At 40.1% G+C, this 19,241-nt stretch overlaps 1 protein-coding gene across 1 annotated transcript in view; it reads right to left on the bottom strand.

Moving 5' to 3' along the window:
* The window catches only part of mertka (c-mer proto-oncogene tyrosine kinase a), a 112,434-nt gene that overhangs the window by 9,674 nt on the left and 83,519 nt on the right, over nt 1–19,241 (bottom strand). Inside the window, exons 11-16 of the mRNA XM_072551409.1 lie at nt 13,381–13,469; nt 11,212–11,307; nt 7,386–7,466; nt 5,340–5,432; nt 3,148–3,269; nt 1,179–1,288 (exon numbers count right to left, since the gene is read on the bottom strand). Of these exons, the coding sequence (XP_072407510.1) occupies nt 1,179–1,288; nt 3,148–3,269; nt 5,340–5,432; nt 7,386–7,466; nt 11,212–11,307; nt 13,381–13,469 (591 nt within the window). The remainder of the gene's footprint in view (nt 1–1,178; nt 1,289–3,147; nt 3,270–5,339; nt 5,433–7,385; nt 7,467–11,211; nt 11,308–13,380; nt 13,470–19,241) is intronic.

The following is a 19,241-nucleotide window of genomic DNA, read 5'->3' as shown; positions in this document are numbered from 1 at the left end:
AAGCTAAGACTCTAGTGTAATATTGAGGGTGTGCTGCACTGCCGGTGTGAGATCTTTCAGATGCCACATAAAGCCAAGGCCACCTGCATTCCCGAATAAATATGATGAATTCCAAAGGTATTATTTCAAAGAAATGCAGAGGAGAGTTGTACCCACTGTTCTGGCCAATATTTATCTTTCAACCAACATATGTTTAAAAATTTAGTCGATATTACATTACACAGCTTGCTCTGTACAAATTGGCTGTTCTGTTTTGTCCATTACATGAGCACCGTACTTCAAAATTATTGCACAGAATTTTAATGGCGCAGAAGGAGGCCATTCAGCCCATTGTGCCTACACAGATTCTATTACCTCATGCCAAGCCCTGCACACCATTTCTATCCAACTAATCATCTAACTCCCTCTTGAATGCCTCATTTCATTGTAAACCAGTTTGAAAGATCCTGTGGCTGTGAAAAGTGCTATGTCCAAGAATGAAACCCTTCCATTCTTTCAGTAATCAGAAGTACTCTATCACATATTTTTGGATTGAAGGAGTAAACAAAAAAAATGGAGGACAGGAAAAAGGAACAAGAAAATAATCACAAATCTGAAGTAAATAAGATTTATGCTTCCCCCTTAGCTAGAAGGTTTGCTGGGTTACATTTTGTACGTTTGAAGGACCGCTTTTACATGATGCATGGGTTAAAAGCACCTTTGTAATAACACTGTGTCTGCTGCTAATACTTATGCAAGCCAATTCAGTTAAAGGACACCCTCAACATGCAATAGTCATGTGATTATCAGGAACTTATCTGCAACTAAATGAGCTACTGGAATAAAAGCAGTGTGTTAATGAGCAAGAGAATCATTTTCACAAAATGTTGCAATTTAGAAGCTTGTGAAGGATTTGGAAAAGGCTCGGTGTTTTTAAAGTTCAAGGCAGAAAACCACAGCAGCAGTTACTTTGATTCCTCTGCACAGAGTTTGCACTGCTTAAAAATAGAATTGAAGATTATAAACAATCATTCCACATATGAATGAAAGAAACATAAGTAAAAACTGGTCTGAGAGTCTAGATTTTATAAACATGAGGGGAAGGATCAGGCAGCAGTAAAGGGTAAAGGGACCATATCTAAACATATACACCCACAGAGGAACCCAGGCAAACCTCTACCATGATAACCTTTACTCACATGCAGTTTCTGGCTGCTAGATCTCTGTGCAGGAAATTCCTGTTGCTGAGGTATTCCATTCCATTGGCAATGTCGATCATGAATTTTAGCAAAGTCTGTTGTGGAAAATACTGGAAAACAAATTTCACAGCAAATGGTTTATATTGGCAACAGTGTTCTTAACATTTTTTTTTAAAATCCAGAGAGACTTTACTGCAAGACACAAGAGCTGAAGTACGGATATTCGGCCCATCGAGTCTGCTCTGCCTTTCAATGGCTAATCTGATCATCTCCAACTCCACTTTCCTGCCTTTTTTCCTTAACCCTCGATTCCCTTGCTGATAAAAGAAATCAGTCTATCTCAGCCTTGAATTTACCTCATGACGCAACCTCAACATCCCTCTGTGGTTAAGAATTTCACAGAATCAATGCTCTCTGATGGAGGAAATTCCTTCTCATTTCTCTCCTAACTGGCAACCCACTTACTCTGAGATTACCCCCTTTGGTCTTAGGCTCTCCCCCTGGGGAAAAAACCTCTCAGCATCACTCTCTAGTCTACTAGGACTGCCTCCAATGCCAGTAAAGCTTTCATCAGATCAGTGGGCCAAAATTGTTCGAAGTATTCTAAGTGGGGTCTAACTATAACATTGGAGAAAGTGAGTACTGCAGAAGCTGGAGATCAGAGTCAAAAAGTGCGCCGCTGGAAAAGCACAGCCAGTAGGGCAGCATCCGAGGAGCAGGAGAGTTGAAGTTTTCCTCATGAAGTGCTTATGCTCAAAACATTGACTCTCCTGCTCCTCAGCTGCTGCCTGACCAGCTGTGGCTTTCCAGCGCCACATGTTTTGACTTAACTACAAACTTGTATAGTTTAGCAATACCTCCCTATTTTTATTCTCTATTCTGTTTGAAGTAAATGCGAACATTCCATTTGCCTTGTCAATTACTTGGATATGAGCTTTTTTTTAATTTATGCACAAGGACTGCCAAATCCCTTTATGCTTCAGCTTTCTGCACTTTTTCTACTTAAACAATATTTAGCTCCTCTTTCTTCCTGTCAAAGTGCATGACTTCACATTTTCCCACATACTCCTCTATAGACTTTGTCTCATCTTTACTACTTTCCTTTCCCACCTATTTTGTATCATCCACAAACTTTGTGATAATACATTGACTTCCACCATCCAAGTCATTAAACTATATCACAGATAATTAGGTGTCCAGCATTGATTTCTGTGGCAGTCGAGATGTGTTATAAAATGAAACTTCAGCGCACAGCCACTTAACAAGATATTAAGGTAGGACGCCAAGAGTTTGGTCAAAAAACATGTTCAAAACATAAATCCAAATCACAAGCAGATTAGCCTTGATCTTACTTAATGGTGGGGTAGGATTGAAGCACTACTTATGCTCCTATTTAGTAAACTTGTATGTTGTCTTAAAAGAGGGAAGAGAGGTTGGAACAGAGAGTTTATGGAGGGAATTTCAGTGTTTCATGCTTGAGTAGTTGAAGCCACAACCATCAAATGTGGAGCAAGTTAACTCATTGCCCAGTGTGAGAAGACAGCAGCTATCTCAGATGATCATGGGATACCATAGTAGGCTGCAAAGATAGAACTATGGAGTCATTTCACAACAAGGAAGTGCAGATATATCAGTTAGATGTTTTTTCATGAAAAAGCCTGAAATCATTTGGCCCCACCTCCTTTGGAACATTCGAGCATAATAAGTGCTGGCAACTAGTTGATGCAGGGACCCTAAGGCAGCATTCGATAAGAATTTTAGATCAACCCTGTTTGTTCTCTCGGTCATTTTCAATCCTCCTTTATCATGTTTTTCAAACAGTTTATTTAGTATACGATACGATCCAGACTGTCGCTTAAACAAGCAGCACACAGAGAACTTCCTGGAAGTACATTAATGAGTTTTATGACGTCACTGCCTTCCAAACTGGCACAATGGTGATATTCAGGACAAGCGCTTCTTTACTCACATCAGCATTTTCTTCAAGCCTCGAGCGCAGTAGGAAGCTGTGCAAATCCCCATATTTCATAAAAGGGAGGATGACCATTGGCTTTGGAATTGGCTCCCTGGAACTCAGCTCCAAGCAAACAGCTAAATCAAAGTACAAACAAATTTACTTAGATCTCCTCACTTACTGCACACAAACTTTCTTCTAATTGACAACCAATGTTCAGTAAACTTTAATGAATCTGCAATCCAGAATTTTCTTTCACGCTTCTACAAACTTTTGTAGATACTTAATTTTCAGGTTATTGTCACATTTGAAGGGCAATCGTTTGGGGAGGTAGTGCCATAGTGGTAATATTACTGAAGTAGTAATGTGGTAATCCCAGCCTCAAATGAGCTGGGGACATGGATCCAAATCAAATGTCACCTTGGCAGACAGTGACATTTGAATTCAACAATAATCTGGAATTAAAAATGCTAGCCTAATGGTGAGCATGTCACCACTATCAATTGTAGTTAAAAACTTCAGGGAAGGAAATCTGCTGTTTGAAGCTAGTCTGTGACTTCAGAACCACAGCAATGTAGCCTCGCAAGACACTTCGTTCCAGGGCAATTGGCGATGAACAATAAATGTCACATCCCAGAAACAAATAAGGAAAGGACTATAAACATTCAAGTATTTACCAAAATTACAACAAGGTGCAAGGTGGCTGGAAAATTTCAACCATTATGTACTTCCTTCCAATTCAGGCTAATAAGAAAGAACTGTATGCCCTCCCTGTATGATGGTGGGGTGACATTTAATCAGTAAAGGCAGAGAGACACTTGTCTCCAATCCAATTAAATCTACATTGGCAAAGCCCAGGAATTGTGAAAAGGTGCCTACTGAGAGCTATTTGACTGCCCTTGCTGACAATCACTTCTCCCTTGTGGCTCCCTCTTGCCCCCATGCTTCCTCTCCAATCACTATTGGCTTAGTATCTAGTAATTATCCACTGCCTCAGGTATGTTATTAAAAAAAACTTCTACATGGGATATGGATGATGCTGGTTGGGTCAGCATTAATTTCTAATCCTCAGTTACCCCTTGAAATCACTGGCTTGGTGGGGCATTCAAAGGGGGCAATTAAGAGCGAACCACATTGCTGTGGGTCTGAAGTTATATGTAGTCCACAGCAAGTAATAAGGGCAGGTTTTCTTCTGGAAGGGATATTAATTAACCAGATGGGTTACCGTTAGTCTAGCTTTTAATTTCGAATTTTATTGAATTTAAATGCTGCCATCTGCAGTGGGGGTCCATTTTCCTAGAACTGGGTGGTTCTGGGTTCCTACTCCGATGACATTGCCACTATGTCACCTTCTCCCCTCTTCATTCTAAAGGATGATCCAGACAGACATATAGAATACTGCTCAGCTGCTTCCTTCCTACATTTTGAGAACAAAAGCTTTACCATCAATTAAAAACCAAGAATCGAGCATTGAAAATATCAGTGCCAAAATGATGAGTGGACTTACCCTGCTGGAAAGACATGAGTGATCATTGAGAGTCTCAAAATCCCTTTAGAAGAGGTTTTTAAATAAACTTTCTAGGTCACATTTCAAATTGAAGCATTACTAACATATTTTAATAAATTCTGTCAATATTTACTCCTCAACTGCACATGCCTGACTGAGATCAAGTTTATTACTGTTCAATAAAGGGGTGTGCTGTCGACTCCGATTCTGCTGCATTTTGAAAGCACTTTTTAAAGCAATGTTTATTTTAAATGTATTAAAATCAATGATAATGGGGAACTCTCCATTTGGAAAATCCAAGTCAAGCTCTCATAATTGGTCTTAACTGGCTTCTAAATTACTCTAATAGGCTACCTGCCATTCAAGTAAGCATACTCAGTCCAAAATTGGTCTTCAGCAAATTGTCCCAGAAGTGGCTGTTGCTGGCAAAGAGGTGTGCCAAATGAAATTAAGGGCTTCCCATTTTGTTTTTGCCCTTAATCAGGGAAACAATTTTGTCCTTGGAATCTATTATGTTACTGCCACTGTTGAACAGTCCTCTGATTTGCAAAAATAAAGCTCAGACATGACCATGACCAAAGCCCAATTGGGAATGGAGCCAATGACAAGCCAGATTCATAGCTCAATTCAAAATTACAAATGCTGTATGAAATGTATTTTTTGTGACAATGAGTATGTATGAAAGAAAGATTGATCCTACCTAACAATTTAATGACATTTGGGTGATCAAAATCCTTCATGCAAGCTGCTTCACTCAAGAATTCTTCAATCTCCCTTTGTGAGAAGTTGTCCACTAGAAAAAACAGGATAGTTTTATTTCCACAATAAAGTATTATTTCTCTTTCAGAAAAGTCAGAATGATACTGGAAAAACAGTAAAATATTTGGCTTGAGTTCAATGTGTAGAACAACAACTTACATCTAAAGATGCAACTGAGAACTTAGTCAATTGTTCTGGGAACTCAGAATTTCATGGCTTTTTATTTACAAATGTAATGTGAGCCATTCTTCAGGAAGATACCGGGGGAATACTGTATTGTCAGAAATGCTGCTCTTTAAAATGAGACATTTAACTCTTTGTTAAATTATCCTGATGTACAGTGCTCTCAGTATCTGAGCCAACACTCCACCTCAAGAACTGTGCAAAACATTGGCCATTCAGCACAAAATTATTGGTCATCCACAGAGCAGCAGCAATTGCACTTCAATATAGTTCATTATGATTTTATTCACTAGCTTGATTCCTTGAAGAGGGGACTGTCCTCCTATAAGGAGAGATTGAACAGACTGGGCCTGTATAAAATGTATGTAATTCTTAAGGGGGTTGATAGGACCAATGCTGGAGAACTTTTGCATTCGCTAGGCAGTCAATAACTAGGGACCATTGTGTAAGTATTTCAGAATGGGGTACGCGCAGAAAATCTCTTCAAATACTTTCTGTTGGTTTCTGCTCATATTCAACTTTACTCACAGCAACAAGACTCTTGCAAATTTACTTTCTGCTTAACACTAAGTTGGATGGGATATCCGACGTTGTCCACTGTACAGCATTCAATAGCATAGAAAATGTAACTCTTCTCATGGCTTCTCGTGCACAGCCTAATTTTGTCAAACTGCCTTTGCATGCTGCACTCCTGTCTATCTCAACACAGCCAGCCATGCCGTATCCCTTCACCTTATACTCAGCTGTTGCTTTTTAGCCAGGTCCTCCAGTCCCTTATGACTGATTCAATCCCTCTCTCTTCCCACTTAGATTGTGCAAAACCTTGGCATTTTTATTTTGGCTGATAATTATGTTTCAAATACCATATCCTATGCACCATTACTTCACAGTTACAACATTACTAGCACTTGTTCATACCACGTTCTTCATCACACCTAAACTCTTCACCATTCCTTCACTGTTTGTAAAGTTCATTTCGCCATTTTATTTCGTGCCTTTCTCATCCTCCTCCCACAAATCTCAGCCACCAATGACCAGTCCCACCAACGCTGCTCACTCAAGAACCCCTTCGCTGCTGAATGACACCAGTTCCTGTCTCAACTTGGAGAATTAGAAATGTGTCATCATTTTGAAATCCTCTGCCACCCTGCGCTAACCTAGTTTCATGACTCTCAAACTCACCTAAACTCTGTTCATTCCCCTGAATCTAATCTTTGACCATCCCAAATCTTCTTCAGTAGTGGGGTTTTTCCACACTCTCATGATGGCTCTGTTGTGGGATAAAATGCAGAGCTCAACTGCTACTATGGAAAAAGTCCCAACTAACATGGCCCCCATAAACCTTGATGTGAAGGTACCGGTGTTGGACTGGGGTGGAGAAAGTTAAAAATTCCACAACACCAGGTTATAGTCCAACAGGTTTAAGTGGAAACACCAGCTTTTGAAGTGCTGCTCTTTCATCAGGTAGCTGGATGGAGCAGGATCAAAGACACAGAATTTCTATCTGATGAAGGAGCAGCGCTCCGAAAGCTAGTGCTTCCAAATAAACCTGTTGGACTATAACCTGGTGCTGTGTAATTTTTAACTTTGTCCATAAACCTCAAACATTTATCCTCCTCATCACCATTGAAGACATTCTGAAATTCATGTTTTCAACTTTTTAACTTTATTGACATGTCTTTGTGTCCATTTGTATTTTTCTATCTAAAAATTGCTTGGAACACTGTTTATGTTACAGCAGAGAGTATATATAAATTGGTTCATTCTTTATTTTGGGTTGTATATGGCATCAGTGGTATCTTACATTTCATGGTTTTAACAGCTACTTTCTGACTGGTACCATCAGCCTGCTGAATGTGTCCTTCCACTACAGAACCAAATTCCCCTGTAGGAAAAAGGAAATTAAAGATCAGTTAGCTACTGGGTTTCCACAGCCAGAATTTAAAACAACTTAATGAAAGATTCTTGAGCTGGAGACACTGCCTTCATATTGGTGCACAGCAGTCCACCAAATCCCACACGCTACAGATGCAACACATCACCTGCCATGCCAGTTTTCATTTTTCATTCAACTAATTAGATTTCGAGTTTAGATAGATCACTCAAGGGTCACCTGAAATTATACGTAGCAACATAATTGGTTAAGCTCGAAATGTGATGCAATACTTCTACAGTACCATCAAAGTTAGAGGGTAGAATTCCTACGGTGAGTAGGTCACTTTCTGACTCACCAAAGCCTGTCTGTCATCTACATGGCACAAGTCAGAAGTGTGATAAAAAAGTCTCAATTTCCCCTGATGAAAGCAACTCCAACAACTCTTGAAAAAACATGACACCATCCAGGCAAAGCAGCTCACCACAACATTCATTTCCTCTACCATCAATGTTCAAGAGCAGCAGTGTGTACCATCTACAAGATGATAGAATCCACTACCACTATCATCTATAATGGCAAGGGCAACAAATACATAGGGACACCATCACTTGCAAGTTCCCTTCAAAGTCACTCACCATCTTGACTTGAAAATATATCATCATTCTTTCAATATCAGATTAGATTACTTACAGTGTGGAAACAGGCCCTTTGGCCCAACAAGTCCACACCGCCCCGCCGAAGCGCAACCCACCCATACCCCTACATCTACCCCTTACCTAACACTACGGGCAATTTAGCATGGCCAATTCACCTAACCTGCACATCTTTGGACTGTGGGAGGAAACCGGAGCACCCGGAGGAAACCCACGCAGACACGGGGAGAATGTGCAAACTCCACACAGTCAGTCACCTGAGGCGGGAATTGAACCCAGGTCTCTGGCGCTGTGAGGCAGCAGTGCTAACCACTGTGCCACCGTGCCGCCCTCACTGGGTCAAAACCCTGGAACCTCCTCCCTAATGGTTTTGCGAGTATATCTATACCAAATGGACTTCAGCTTTCAAGAAAGAAACTCAAGATATTTTCGAGTCAGTCTGCTTAGAAAAGGTATTACACACCTCTGGAGAAACAGGACTTGAACCCAGGCTTCCTGGCTCAGAGGTAGGGATACCGTGTGCCATAAAGACCCTCCCAAGAAGGCAGCCCTCAAGGGTAACTACAGATGGGCAATAAAACCCATCTGGATTATTAATGCCCTTTAGGAAAGGAAATCTGCTGGACTAACCTGATTTGTGACTCCAGACCCACAAAAATATGATTGGCTCTTAACAGCCCTCGGAAATGGGCTTGTAAGTCAGTCAGGTCCACAGCATTTGTTGTGGCAATAAACGCTGGCCCAGTCAGCCATATCACATCCCATGAATAAAAAGAAAACCAATTCTAGGGACAGAAGTGTACTGTGATTCTTCATTTTGATAGACTGACACGTCACAGGTGGTACAATTCATATGTTCCTTAGCCTATCCTGTATGGCTTCAAAATTAGGAGATTTCTGTATACATCCAGAATAGTCAAACTAATTCAACCATATAACCATACTTCCACACATATAATCCATCATGATCACTGATGGGTTGAATGGTCTCATTCTGCATGATTCTTGGAAATGAGATATATTTCATCAATGAGTTATAATCTTGCAATGTTCATCCTTATAACACTTTTCTAATTAATTCCAGTATTTGTGATTAGGTTTATATGTATTTTAAAAGATAAAATAAATCAACTTGGTTTGCCAGTAAAAGGGAGGAGGAAGTTTCTACTGAATTTTCTTATTTCAGCTAATCTTTCAACAAGTTATGAGACCTGCCAAAGGAAGTGGTGGAGACTGGTACAATTAAAACATTTAAAAGGCATCTGGATGGGTATATGAATAGGAAGGGTTTAGGGGAATATGGGCCAAATGCTGGCAAATGGGACTCAGCCAGATTGAGATGTCTGTTCGACAAACTTCTGCATGGTAGACTGCTTAGTAAGGTTAGATCTCATGGGAGCCAGGTAGCTAGCCAATTGGATACGAAATTGGCTCGAGGGTAGGAGACAGAGAGTGGTGGTACAGGGTTGCTTTTTGGATTGGAAGCCTGTGACCAGCAGTGTGCCATAAGGATTGGAGCTGGGTCCATTGCTTTTCTTCATTTATATAAATGATTTGGAGGTGAATATAGGAGGCATGATGAGTAAATGTGCTGATGACAGCAAAATAAGTACGTGTAGTAGATAGCGAAGAAGATTACCTCAGAGTACCTTGTTCAGATGGGCCAATGGGCCAGAAGTGTCAGATGGAATGTAAATTAGATAAATGTGAGGTGTTGTCTTTTGGTAAGGCAAACCAGGACAGGCCTTGTACAGTTAACAGTAAGGACCTGGGAAGTGCTGCCGAAGAAAGAGACCTCAGAGTGCAGTTGCATAGTCCCTTGAAAATGGAGCTGCAGGTAGAAAGGGTGGTGAAGAAATAATTTGGCTTGCTTGCCTTCATTGGTCAGAACATTGAGTATTGGAGTTGGGACGTCATGTTGCGGCTGTACAGGACAATGGAGAGGTCACTTTTGAAATATTGTGTTTAATTCTGGCAGCCTTTCTAAAGAAAATATGTTGCTAAAGGGAAGGTGATGGCCTAACGGTAATATCACCAGACTGTTAATCCAGAGACTCTGGCGAACCTGGGTTCAAATCCCACCATGGCAGTTGGCGGAATTTGAATTCAATAAAAAAATTAGCAGTCTAATGATGACCATGAATCCACTGCTGATTGTCAGGAAAACCCATCTGGTTCATTAATACGGAAGGAAATTATGACTCCAAACCCACACCAGTGTGATGGACTCATAACTGCCTCCTGGGCAATAAATGCCCTCATCTTGTAAATGAATAAAAAAGAACTTGATACAGTACAGAAAAAATTTACAAGGATATTGATGTAATTGGAGGGTTTGACTTACAGGGAGAGGGTGAATAGAGTGGGTTATTTCCCCTGGAGTGTCAGTAGCTGAGGGGTGACCTTAAAGAAGTTTATAAAATCATCAGAGAAATGGATAGGGCGAATAGCCAAGGTCTTTTCCTCAGGATGGGGAAGTCCAAAACTAGATGGCAGAGGATTAAGGTGAGAGGGGAAAGATTTAAAAAGGACCTAGGGGACAACTTTTTCACACAGAGGGTGGTGCATGTATGGAACGGGCTGCCAGAGGAAGTGGTGGAGGTAGGTACAATTACAACATGGAAAAGACATCTGGATGGGTACATGAATAAGAAGGGTTTAGAGAGATATGGGTCAAGTACTGACAAATTGAACTAATACAGACATGGATGAGTTAGACTGAAGGGTCTGTTTCCATGATGTTTGACTCCATGACTCTATAAGTTGTTTAAAACTAATTTCTATCCTATCAGCTTAATTATTTGAAGCAAAGTGGAATAAAAATATTACAATAAAATCACAGGTGTATAAGAAAAGAAACCATGGTTGATATAGATATGACAACAATTACACAGAACGGATTAATGCAGATGTATATGCCATGAAGCTGATGATTTCTGCCACAAAGCAGAAGAATGGTGGCGGGAAGATAGAAGTCAAATATGCAAGCAATGCCTGGAACCCTGGATGGCAGACAAACAGCTCATAGCATAGTATTCTGCTCTCATTTTAACAGTTTTTATGGAAAGCCTGGGTTTGCAAACATCAGTTCAATTCCTTACCTTCTCCCAGAACTTTACCCAGAGTCAATAGCTTCCTGTCAGTCATTACATCCTGCAGCTTCTCTTTCAATTCTGCACGGATTCCCAAGCTATCTACTGTGAGAAGAAATCATGGAAAATTAAAATCAGTTAATTGAATCACAGTACTTCACAGCACTGAAAGAGGTCTGTGTTGGTGATATGTTTCTCCTATTCTGTTTGATAGTCATCAAAATCACGGCACCAAAATCCATTTCAGAAATTCCAACAGTGTCATTTTTGTACTGTACTGCTTTGCTTTCAGATTTTAATATGAACCGTTTCAAAGAAATCACTGCACTCCCAGCTGAAGGAATGTTTAAATGAAAAGACCAGGAATTCACTGCTTCAGGGTCACCCTCAACAGGTACAAACAGAGGGACATGACAATTGGATTAGCTACAATTAGTGTGCATGTGTAAAGGATTTTTCATCTTGTGGGAGAATCTAGAACTAGGGATAGCTGTTTCAAAATAATGGGTCACCAATCTAAGACAAATATAAAGAGGATGATTTTCTCACAGTAGGCTGTCAGTCTTTGTAATTCTAACTCAGAGGCAGTGGAAGCATAGGACTTGAATTTTCTTTAAGGCAGAGACAGTTCGATTCTTGAATGTGCAACAATCAGGATCCGTGTTAAGCAGACCGGCCAAAAGAGAGGATGAGCCTATGTTTCTGAACCAGGTGAGAGGGTGTGGGGTCTGCAGCTTCATAAACAGGAGTGGACCTGCCATGAGAAGGGCAGTGACTGTGGGCAATAAAAACTGAGGGAGACGGAACATTCAACTTGAATCTTGAACCAAGGAACATAGTTACAGAAAATGGAAACAGAGGTGCGGAAGAATTTCTTCTCCCAGATGATAGGTGAATGTCTGAATTCTTTGCCTCAGAGAGTAGTGGAGGCTAGATCACCAGAAGTATTTAAAGTGAATGTGGATAGACTTTTCAAAACTCAGGGGGTTGATGGCACATGGGAGAGGTTGAGGCCTGGGAAAGCTCAGCTAGGATCTTGTTGAGTGGTAGGGCAGGATTGAAGGGCTGAATGACCTGCACCACAACCTATCTCTTATGTTGCTATGATAAGCAAGGGTTGCAAGGTAACCCAGGGAGGGTGAGAATGTGAAGTAATCAGATCTACCATGATTTTATTGAATGACAGAGCAAGCTCAAGGGGCTAATTGTCCACTACTGCTTCTGATTCATATGTTCCTATCTCAGCTGGATGATACGAGAAGATGGAAAAGAAAATCCACCAGACAGAGCTAGAATAGTCACACGATTATCAAGTCCATGTGATAGTGGGGACAAAGCGAACAGCAGCATCTGGAATACCAACACACAGTCTAATAGTCACTTCCTAGGCTCACACTTTTGAAACCGAGCCACCAAGCCTTAAAAACTGGAATGTTGCTGCCATAACATCTTACATTTGGGAGCAAGGGGAGAAAATTAGAAAATAAATCAAAATAACTTACATTTTGATTTTGTAGAAAACCCAAGTTATGTTTTGTTGACAGTTTTAAGCCAGTGAATTGTTTAAACACACTGAACTATGTGTTGAAAGCTGCTGACTATAGACTATCAATTTCCACTGTCAAATTGACGTGGCTAATTTCAATCTAATATTATTGACAGAAACCTGTTGGGATAGGACCAAATGCCAATTGTCAACTGCATTGTAAAATTGAATGGAGTGTCTGATTTTGTAAATCTCCTGGGAAGTGAGTTAGATTATTACAGAACCCAGATGATGATAAAATTATCCCTAAATTATAAAGACCCTTAAGCTATTAGAAAAGCATAAAACAGTCAGGGCTCTGGAGACAAGCAACTCAACACTGTCATTTCTTACAGGCATCTTTGTACTGTTAACTGCAGCCTGTTTTCTGCCAATAATACTTGACTGTTACAGAATTTTGGTACTACCTCCAAGATCAAAACTGAATATTTTACAAGTTTGCACCATACTTTCACTTGTGCTATTGTTACATAGATTTTAATCTACTTATTTTGAATGTGTTAATTCCTGTGTAAAGCTGACAGAATGTGTGGACGTGTCAGTGTGTGTGTAAAGTCTTCACAGACAATCATTTCTCTTATTACACCTTTTTCACTTCAAACAAGAAATGAACAGTGAAAGATGGATCTTACGTGTAACCTCAACCGCTCTCCGTATATAGGTTTTTCTCGCTCTGTACTGGACTGTTGGTTCAGAGAGTTCTCCATCACCAAATGCATTCCTACATTTAACAAATAAATAAGGTGATCTAGTTAATGAGCAAAACAACACATTAACATTATTTAGTTAATTTAGCTCTAGTCTTAACATGTTTATAAAAGAGTTTGTAAAACTGAAAATATTTCTGAAAAGAAAATGAGCTATTTTCATCCATTTCCTAAGTTTCTCAGTTACATCAATTGATAGAATGTGGGAGCTTGCCCAAGCCTCAAACTATCATGAGAAAATACACAATTTCCCCTCATGAGTGCGAACATGCCCTACACAAGGGCATGACCGAGATTGGGAAACTCAGGTGACCTTTGGGTAACTGAGAGCACCACCTCACTTTCCATTATTCTATTTTGCTGTTCTATTGTCGTTCCAAGACAATAAGGTATTCTTGAACTGATGCAATATTGTCAGCAAATCAGCTAGTTAGCAGCAAAGTTCACACCCAAATTTTATTTCCTTCAACTCCCACCAGAAAACGACTATAAAAGTAAGAAAAATTTCAAAAGTATTACTTCTCCAGCTAGCTCAATCTTTCCTGGCTGCAAAGAAGAGGTAATTCTGCCAGTTATTAGCTGCTTCTGGCAATGGTACACCTCTTTTATCTCAGCATCATTTACAGAGGAAGTAAAGGTAGTTCAAATTATGAATGTTTCAGGCTAGAAAGCTATACAAAGTTAGGTCTGGAAAGGCCATCATGCTGAGGCTGGATCCCTCAAAGACCTGCCCAATTAATCCCACACCACAATCTTGTAACTTTCTCCACTTCAAACAATAAAATTCCATTTGGGAAGTTATTTGCAGAGATAAGGATTTTCCATCATTGGTAATGGTTCTGCCACGCAACAAGCAGGGAATTTTCCCATCAGCACTGAAGGTTATTCCAAATCCTATAAAAGACCACTCATTGTTTACAGCTGCTTGGTGCTCTAAAACATATATAGAATTCCCTGGATTCTGTCCTCCTTTAAATCAATGTGTTCAAGTGCAATTGAACCAACATTCAAATATACAGGGATGGTGGGGGCATTTGTCTCCAAAATAATCAAATTGCCTGGAAAAATTCACTCATGGGGCCAACCAATCAGGAAAATGTCACCCCTCACGTGCCTATCATTAGACAGAAAGAAATGGCAAGGAGTTGGTCCTCCAAACATAGTCTGGTTGTCCCCCATGCTTGCTGCGGATTGGCTTATTAGTGAGATGAATAAATGCCAGTCTTAAAGGAGTTGCTGAAGGAAGATGTGAAGGATCTGCCAAGGATGGAGGATGGAGGATGGAGGATGGATCTGCCAAACCTGGAGGACGGGGGATGTGGGATATACAGTGGTGCAAAATCTGGAAGTTAGGGAAGTGAAAACAGCAAAGTTGAAAGGATGTTGGGAGAGACAGGAAAGCTGCAAGGGCAGGAGGCTCCAAAGAGGGATCAATTTCAAACCTGTCAACAAAGGAACGCTCAGTTAATTAGGAGCTTGGAAAACTTGAAATCATGAGGTAATGAGCTACTTGCAGATGAGTATTGCTACTTGCAAATGAGCTACTTGCAAATGAATAACAAACTTAAGACTGTGTTTGTTCAGGAGTTATAAAACTGCCATGTGCTATTGTAATCAATACCTTAATTGTTAAATTTAAATCTGTGGTTGCGAGCTGAGATGCAGAAAATGGTTGGTAACTACCTTTTTAAAATATTCCAGCTTTGCGCATACGCAAAGAAAATCAGTTCTGAAGAAGGGTCACTGGACCTGAAACTTTAACTGTGATTTCTCACCACAGATGCTGCCAGACCTGCTGAGTTTTTCCAGCAATTTCTGTTTTTGTTGCAAAGAAAACATACTAACTGTGACTTCCCCACTCGATGTATGTGGTAACAGTTTTTGTGTAGATTTTGCTCTTATACTGTTATCTAGGAAATTAATACTTTCCTGGTGTGTTATGACTTTATCATTAAAGGGGTTGATAATTATTGAAGGTATTGGGGAATTATTCTAATTCTGTGAGAGTCCAAATACCCTAAAGGCCAATACAAGTCCAGAAGTTGATGTCCCTATTCAACGGCATCACCCAATAAAGGAGCCAGTGAGAATTAAAAAGGTGTTCCTGAAAACCAGAAAGTAGACCCTGACAGTCAAAAAGCAGCCCTGAAGAGGAGTCCTTGGGGAGAAAAAAATGTGTCCCCTGATTTGAACCAAATAATTATCTTCATAGGCCTTTCTAAGTAATCAAGTCTAGCTGAAGACAAGTTAGAGGGTTGATTTGAAAAGGAAATTTTTCTTTAATGTCCCATTCTGAAAGTTCACCAGTGATGTCTATTGACTCTAAGTGGACCGAGAAACATAGCCTAATGCCAAACTACACTGGTCCTTTTGATATTGGTTTCCTGAAAACATTTATTGTATTTCACACAATTGAAAACACTTGTATTCAGAATCCCAAGTTATCATAAATCTGTACTGTGAATAATTGTTAAACTTAATAAAAGGACTGTGTAGCGTGATAACTAAAATAGCTGAGAAACTCATCAGGGAATCCTGATTTATAGGAACTCTAACTAGGTGGATACACCAGAGTGTTCACTGATCTTTTGCCAAATTCTCAGCAGAAGAAACAGCCTCCAAGCAAATTGTCAGTTCAAGTAAATACCCAAAAAGAGCAGAAAATGGAGTTGAAGGCTATTTAACCCAACATAGCTCATCAATCTGATAAATGCATCAACTTTGAAATCCCAAACTATTAACCCATCATTTTCTTAAATAATTAGAGTCCAAAGAAGAGTTTCCCGAAATCTGTCATAACTTTTAATAATCAACCTGATCAAATACATTATGAACCATCTCTGAAGAATGTGGGACCTGCACCTGGGTCACCTGGCACATTGTGCCACAAGATTCCCCAAAAATTTGTCTTTTGTTTTCTTTTTTATGTTCAGAAGTGCTATTTCACAAAAATGACTCTTTCTCCCATTGCCAAATTAACTGTGGTACACTTCATCTATTATTAACTACACTAAATCACCCATGTTTCCAATGGTTTCTAATTGATTAATTTACATGCAAAGTCTGTTAAGGGCAACACAGACCATCAAAGGTGGGAGACAGGTCGGGAGAGGGAGAGAGGAGGCTAAATCAAATTGGAGTCGGAAGGGGTGAGAAATGTGTCTTCAGATTAACCTGCTTTGATGTGTTATGACACACCTCTAGAGCAGAGAGGACTTGAACCCAGGCCTCCTGGCTCAGAGTTAAGGATATTACCATTGCACTATGAAATCTGTCTTAAGCTTGTTTTTTAACAACTTGTATCTGTGTCCATTTATCCTATTCTGATGATTTACATTAGGTAGTAATCTGAATATATGTCTGTATATCTTACATAACCAAAAGCACCTCAGTTCACGCTTGAGGAGAGAAAGTACTGAGTACGTTTTACAATTTACCTATTAAAATGAATAGTATTTCAAGTGTGAAGACTACTTTATTTCATAGCTTTAAGGGATGAAATATTGCATGGGCTAAAAAGTAGAGGTACTTATTCAAAATAACCTACCATGTGATATCTTTTTGCTGCTAGATTTGTCAACCATTTCAATAGTTCTTCAACTGTGGAGAACCAGGGGAAATGCAACATAACAACGTACACACCCTGGAAATTAAGTTACAATGGTGTCTGACTAAAAACGTAACTTGCTTGTTGGCTAAAGTTACTGATCCTAAATTGTGTCCAGTCACAAAGGAATGAACTAAAAATCCCTGGCTCAGTTTCAGCTTAAACAACTGTGTCAATGCCTCCGTATCATCTGACAGGAATAAAAATGACACCGCGAAAACAAACATCAGCCTGGCTCAAAGTCAGCTCCGAGGCGGTGGTGGGGGAAAGAGCAGCTGGGACAAAGAGGCAAAACTCACTCAAAACCATTGATGAAGCCCATCAATAAAGTGATCAGCATGACATGATACCTGAGAACATAACATTTCAATCAATATTTTGTGCCTCAGAAAATTCTCAATATGTTGAAAACCCTGCTTTCTCAATGATGCTGAGTAATAGCAAATTGTTCAGGCCACTCTCAAATACATTTACCCATCTATCCTTGGGGGTTTAATAGATCTGCCAAAACACCAACGTTTTAAATCTCGTTTCTCAGAATTCAGCTTGGCTGATACTCGCATTGTGTCATTCTTGTTCCAAGCATGGCGTGAACAAACTGGAAAGAATTTTGGGCTGCCAGAGTTTTGCACTAATATTTTCAGCTGGTGTTGTTTTGTGGGGTCAGTAGCTCTGACCGAGATACAGTTTGACACAACCTTGGGCTTTGAAGTTGATTGAAAATAACTTATCCATATCTCTCAAACAGTAAGTGCAAGCAAAGTGGAAAAAGGAAATGATCAAGTGTAATGTTTAAAATTTGATTTTGCAGAACAATAAAAGTCAGATAGGTCGTTTGGAGTTAGTTGGATAGTTATTGCAGATTTCACATTAAGGAAAATGACATATTTAAGGTTTAATTGTATTATAAAGAGGTAGAATTCACAAAGCATCTTCAAGGAGGTAAGAGACAGAGAAGACTGAAGACGTTCAGTGAAGGAATTTTAGAAATTTTGGACCAAAGTTGCTTGAGGGATGGCTGTCAGTGCAGGACAAATTAAAACGAGGGATTTTCAAGAGGCCTGAATTAGAGAAGAGACAGGAGGGTTGGAGAAGATTATGGATTGTGATATTATCTTTGTAGAAACTAACAACTGTTAAAAATGATATCTGAATTTCCAGCGATTGACTGGACAGATTGCATGTCCAGACAGAACTTCCTTTCCACCTACCCACTCCACCCTCCTCTCTGACCTATCACCTTCATCCCCACCCCCATTCACCTATTGTACTCTATGCTACTTTCTCCCCACCCCCCACCCTCCTCCCATTTATCTCTCCACCTTTCAGACACTCTGCCTGTATTCCTGATGAAGGACTTTTGCCCGAAGCGTCGATTTTCCTGCTCCTTGAATGCTGCCTGTCCTGCTGCGCTTTTCCAGCACCACTCTAATCTAGAATCTGGTTTCCAGCATCTGCAGTCCTTGTTTTTTGCCTGGACAGATTGCATAACAAAATTGCAAATTTTAAGACATTTACTGTAACAAACTAAAAGCAACATTGTCCAGGAACCAGTCCAAAGCTATTCCCTCCTCCTGATGGTTTATTTGCTTTTTCCATTTCTAACTGCTGAACTGACTTTCATGATGAGGATTATGTGAGAGATTCCTCCCTCTTATCAAAGCTCAGCTAATCTTCCAGCCTTGTTTAAAATTTCACAATCTTCAATCTCACTATGAGTTCCCAACACCATTAGGCTGCTGCCATCTCTCTGCTCTCCAGGATAACTGTCAGCAGACGTAAAACAGAAGAGGAGAAATTACTTCTCTCAAAGGGTCGTGAATCTGTGGAATTCTCTATCCTAGTGTACAGTGGATTTAAGGAGGAAATAGCAAAAAAAGGGCAGCAAGGTGGCTTACAGCGCCAGGGAACCAGGTTCGATTCCAGCTCAGGTGACTGTCTGTGTGGAGTTTGCACATTCTCCCCCTGTCTGCGTGGCTTTCCTCCCACAATCCAAAGATGTGCAGGTTAGGTGAATTGGCCATGCTAAATTGTCCACAGTGTTCAGGGATGTGTAGGTTATGTGCATTAGTTAGGGGCAAAGGTAGAGTGAAAGGGGAACGGGTGTGGGTGGGATACTCTTCTGAGGGTTACTGTGGACTTGCTGGGCCGACACTGTTGGGATTCTGGACACATCTTT

This window comes from Chiloscyllium punctatum, chromosome 3 (genome assembly GCF_047496795.1).
Source record: "Chiloscyllium punctatum isolate Juve2018m chromosome 3, sChiPun1.3, whole genome shotgun sequence".
Taxonomy (NCBI): Eukaryota; Metazoa; Chordata; class Chondrichthyes; order Orectolobiformes; family Hemiscylliidae; genus Chiloscyllium; species Chiloscyllium punctatum.
This window is presented reverse-complemented; position numbering and strand designations above follow the sequence as displayed.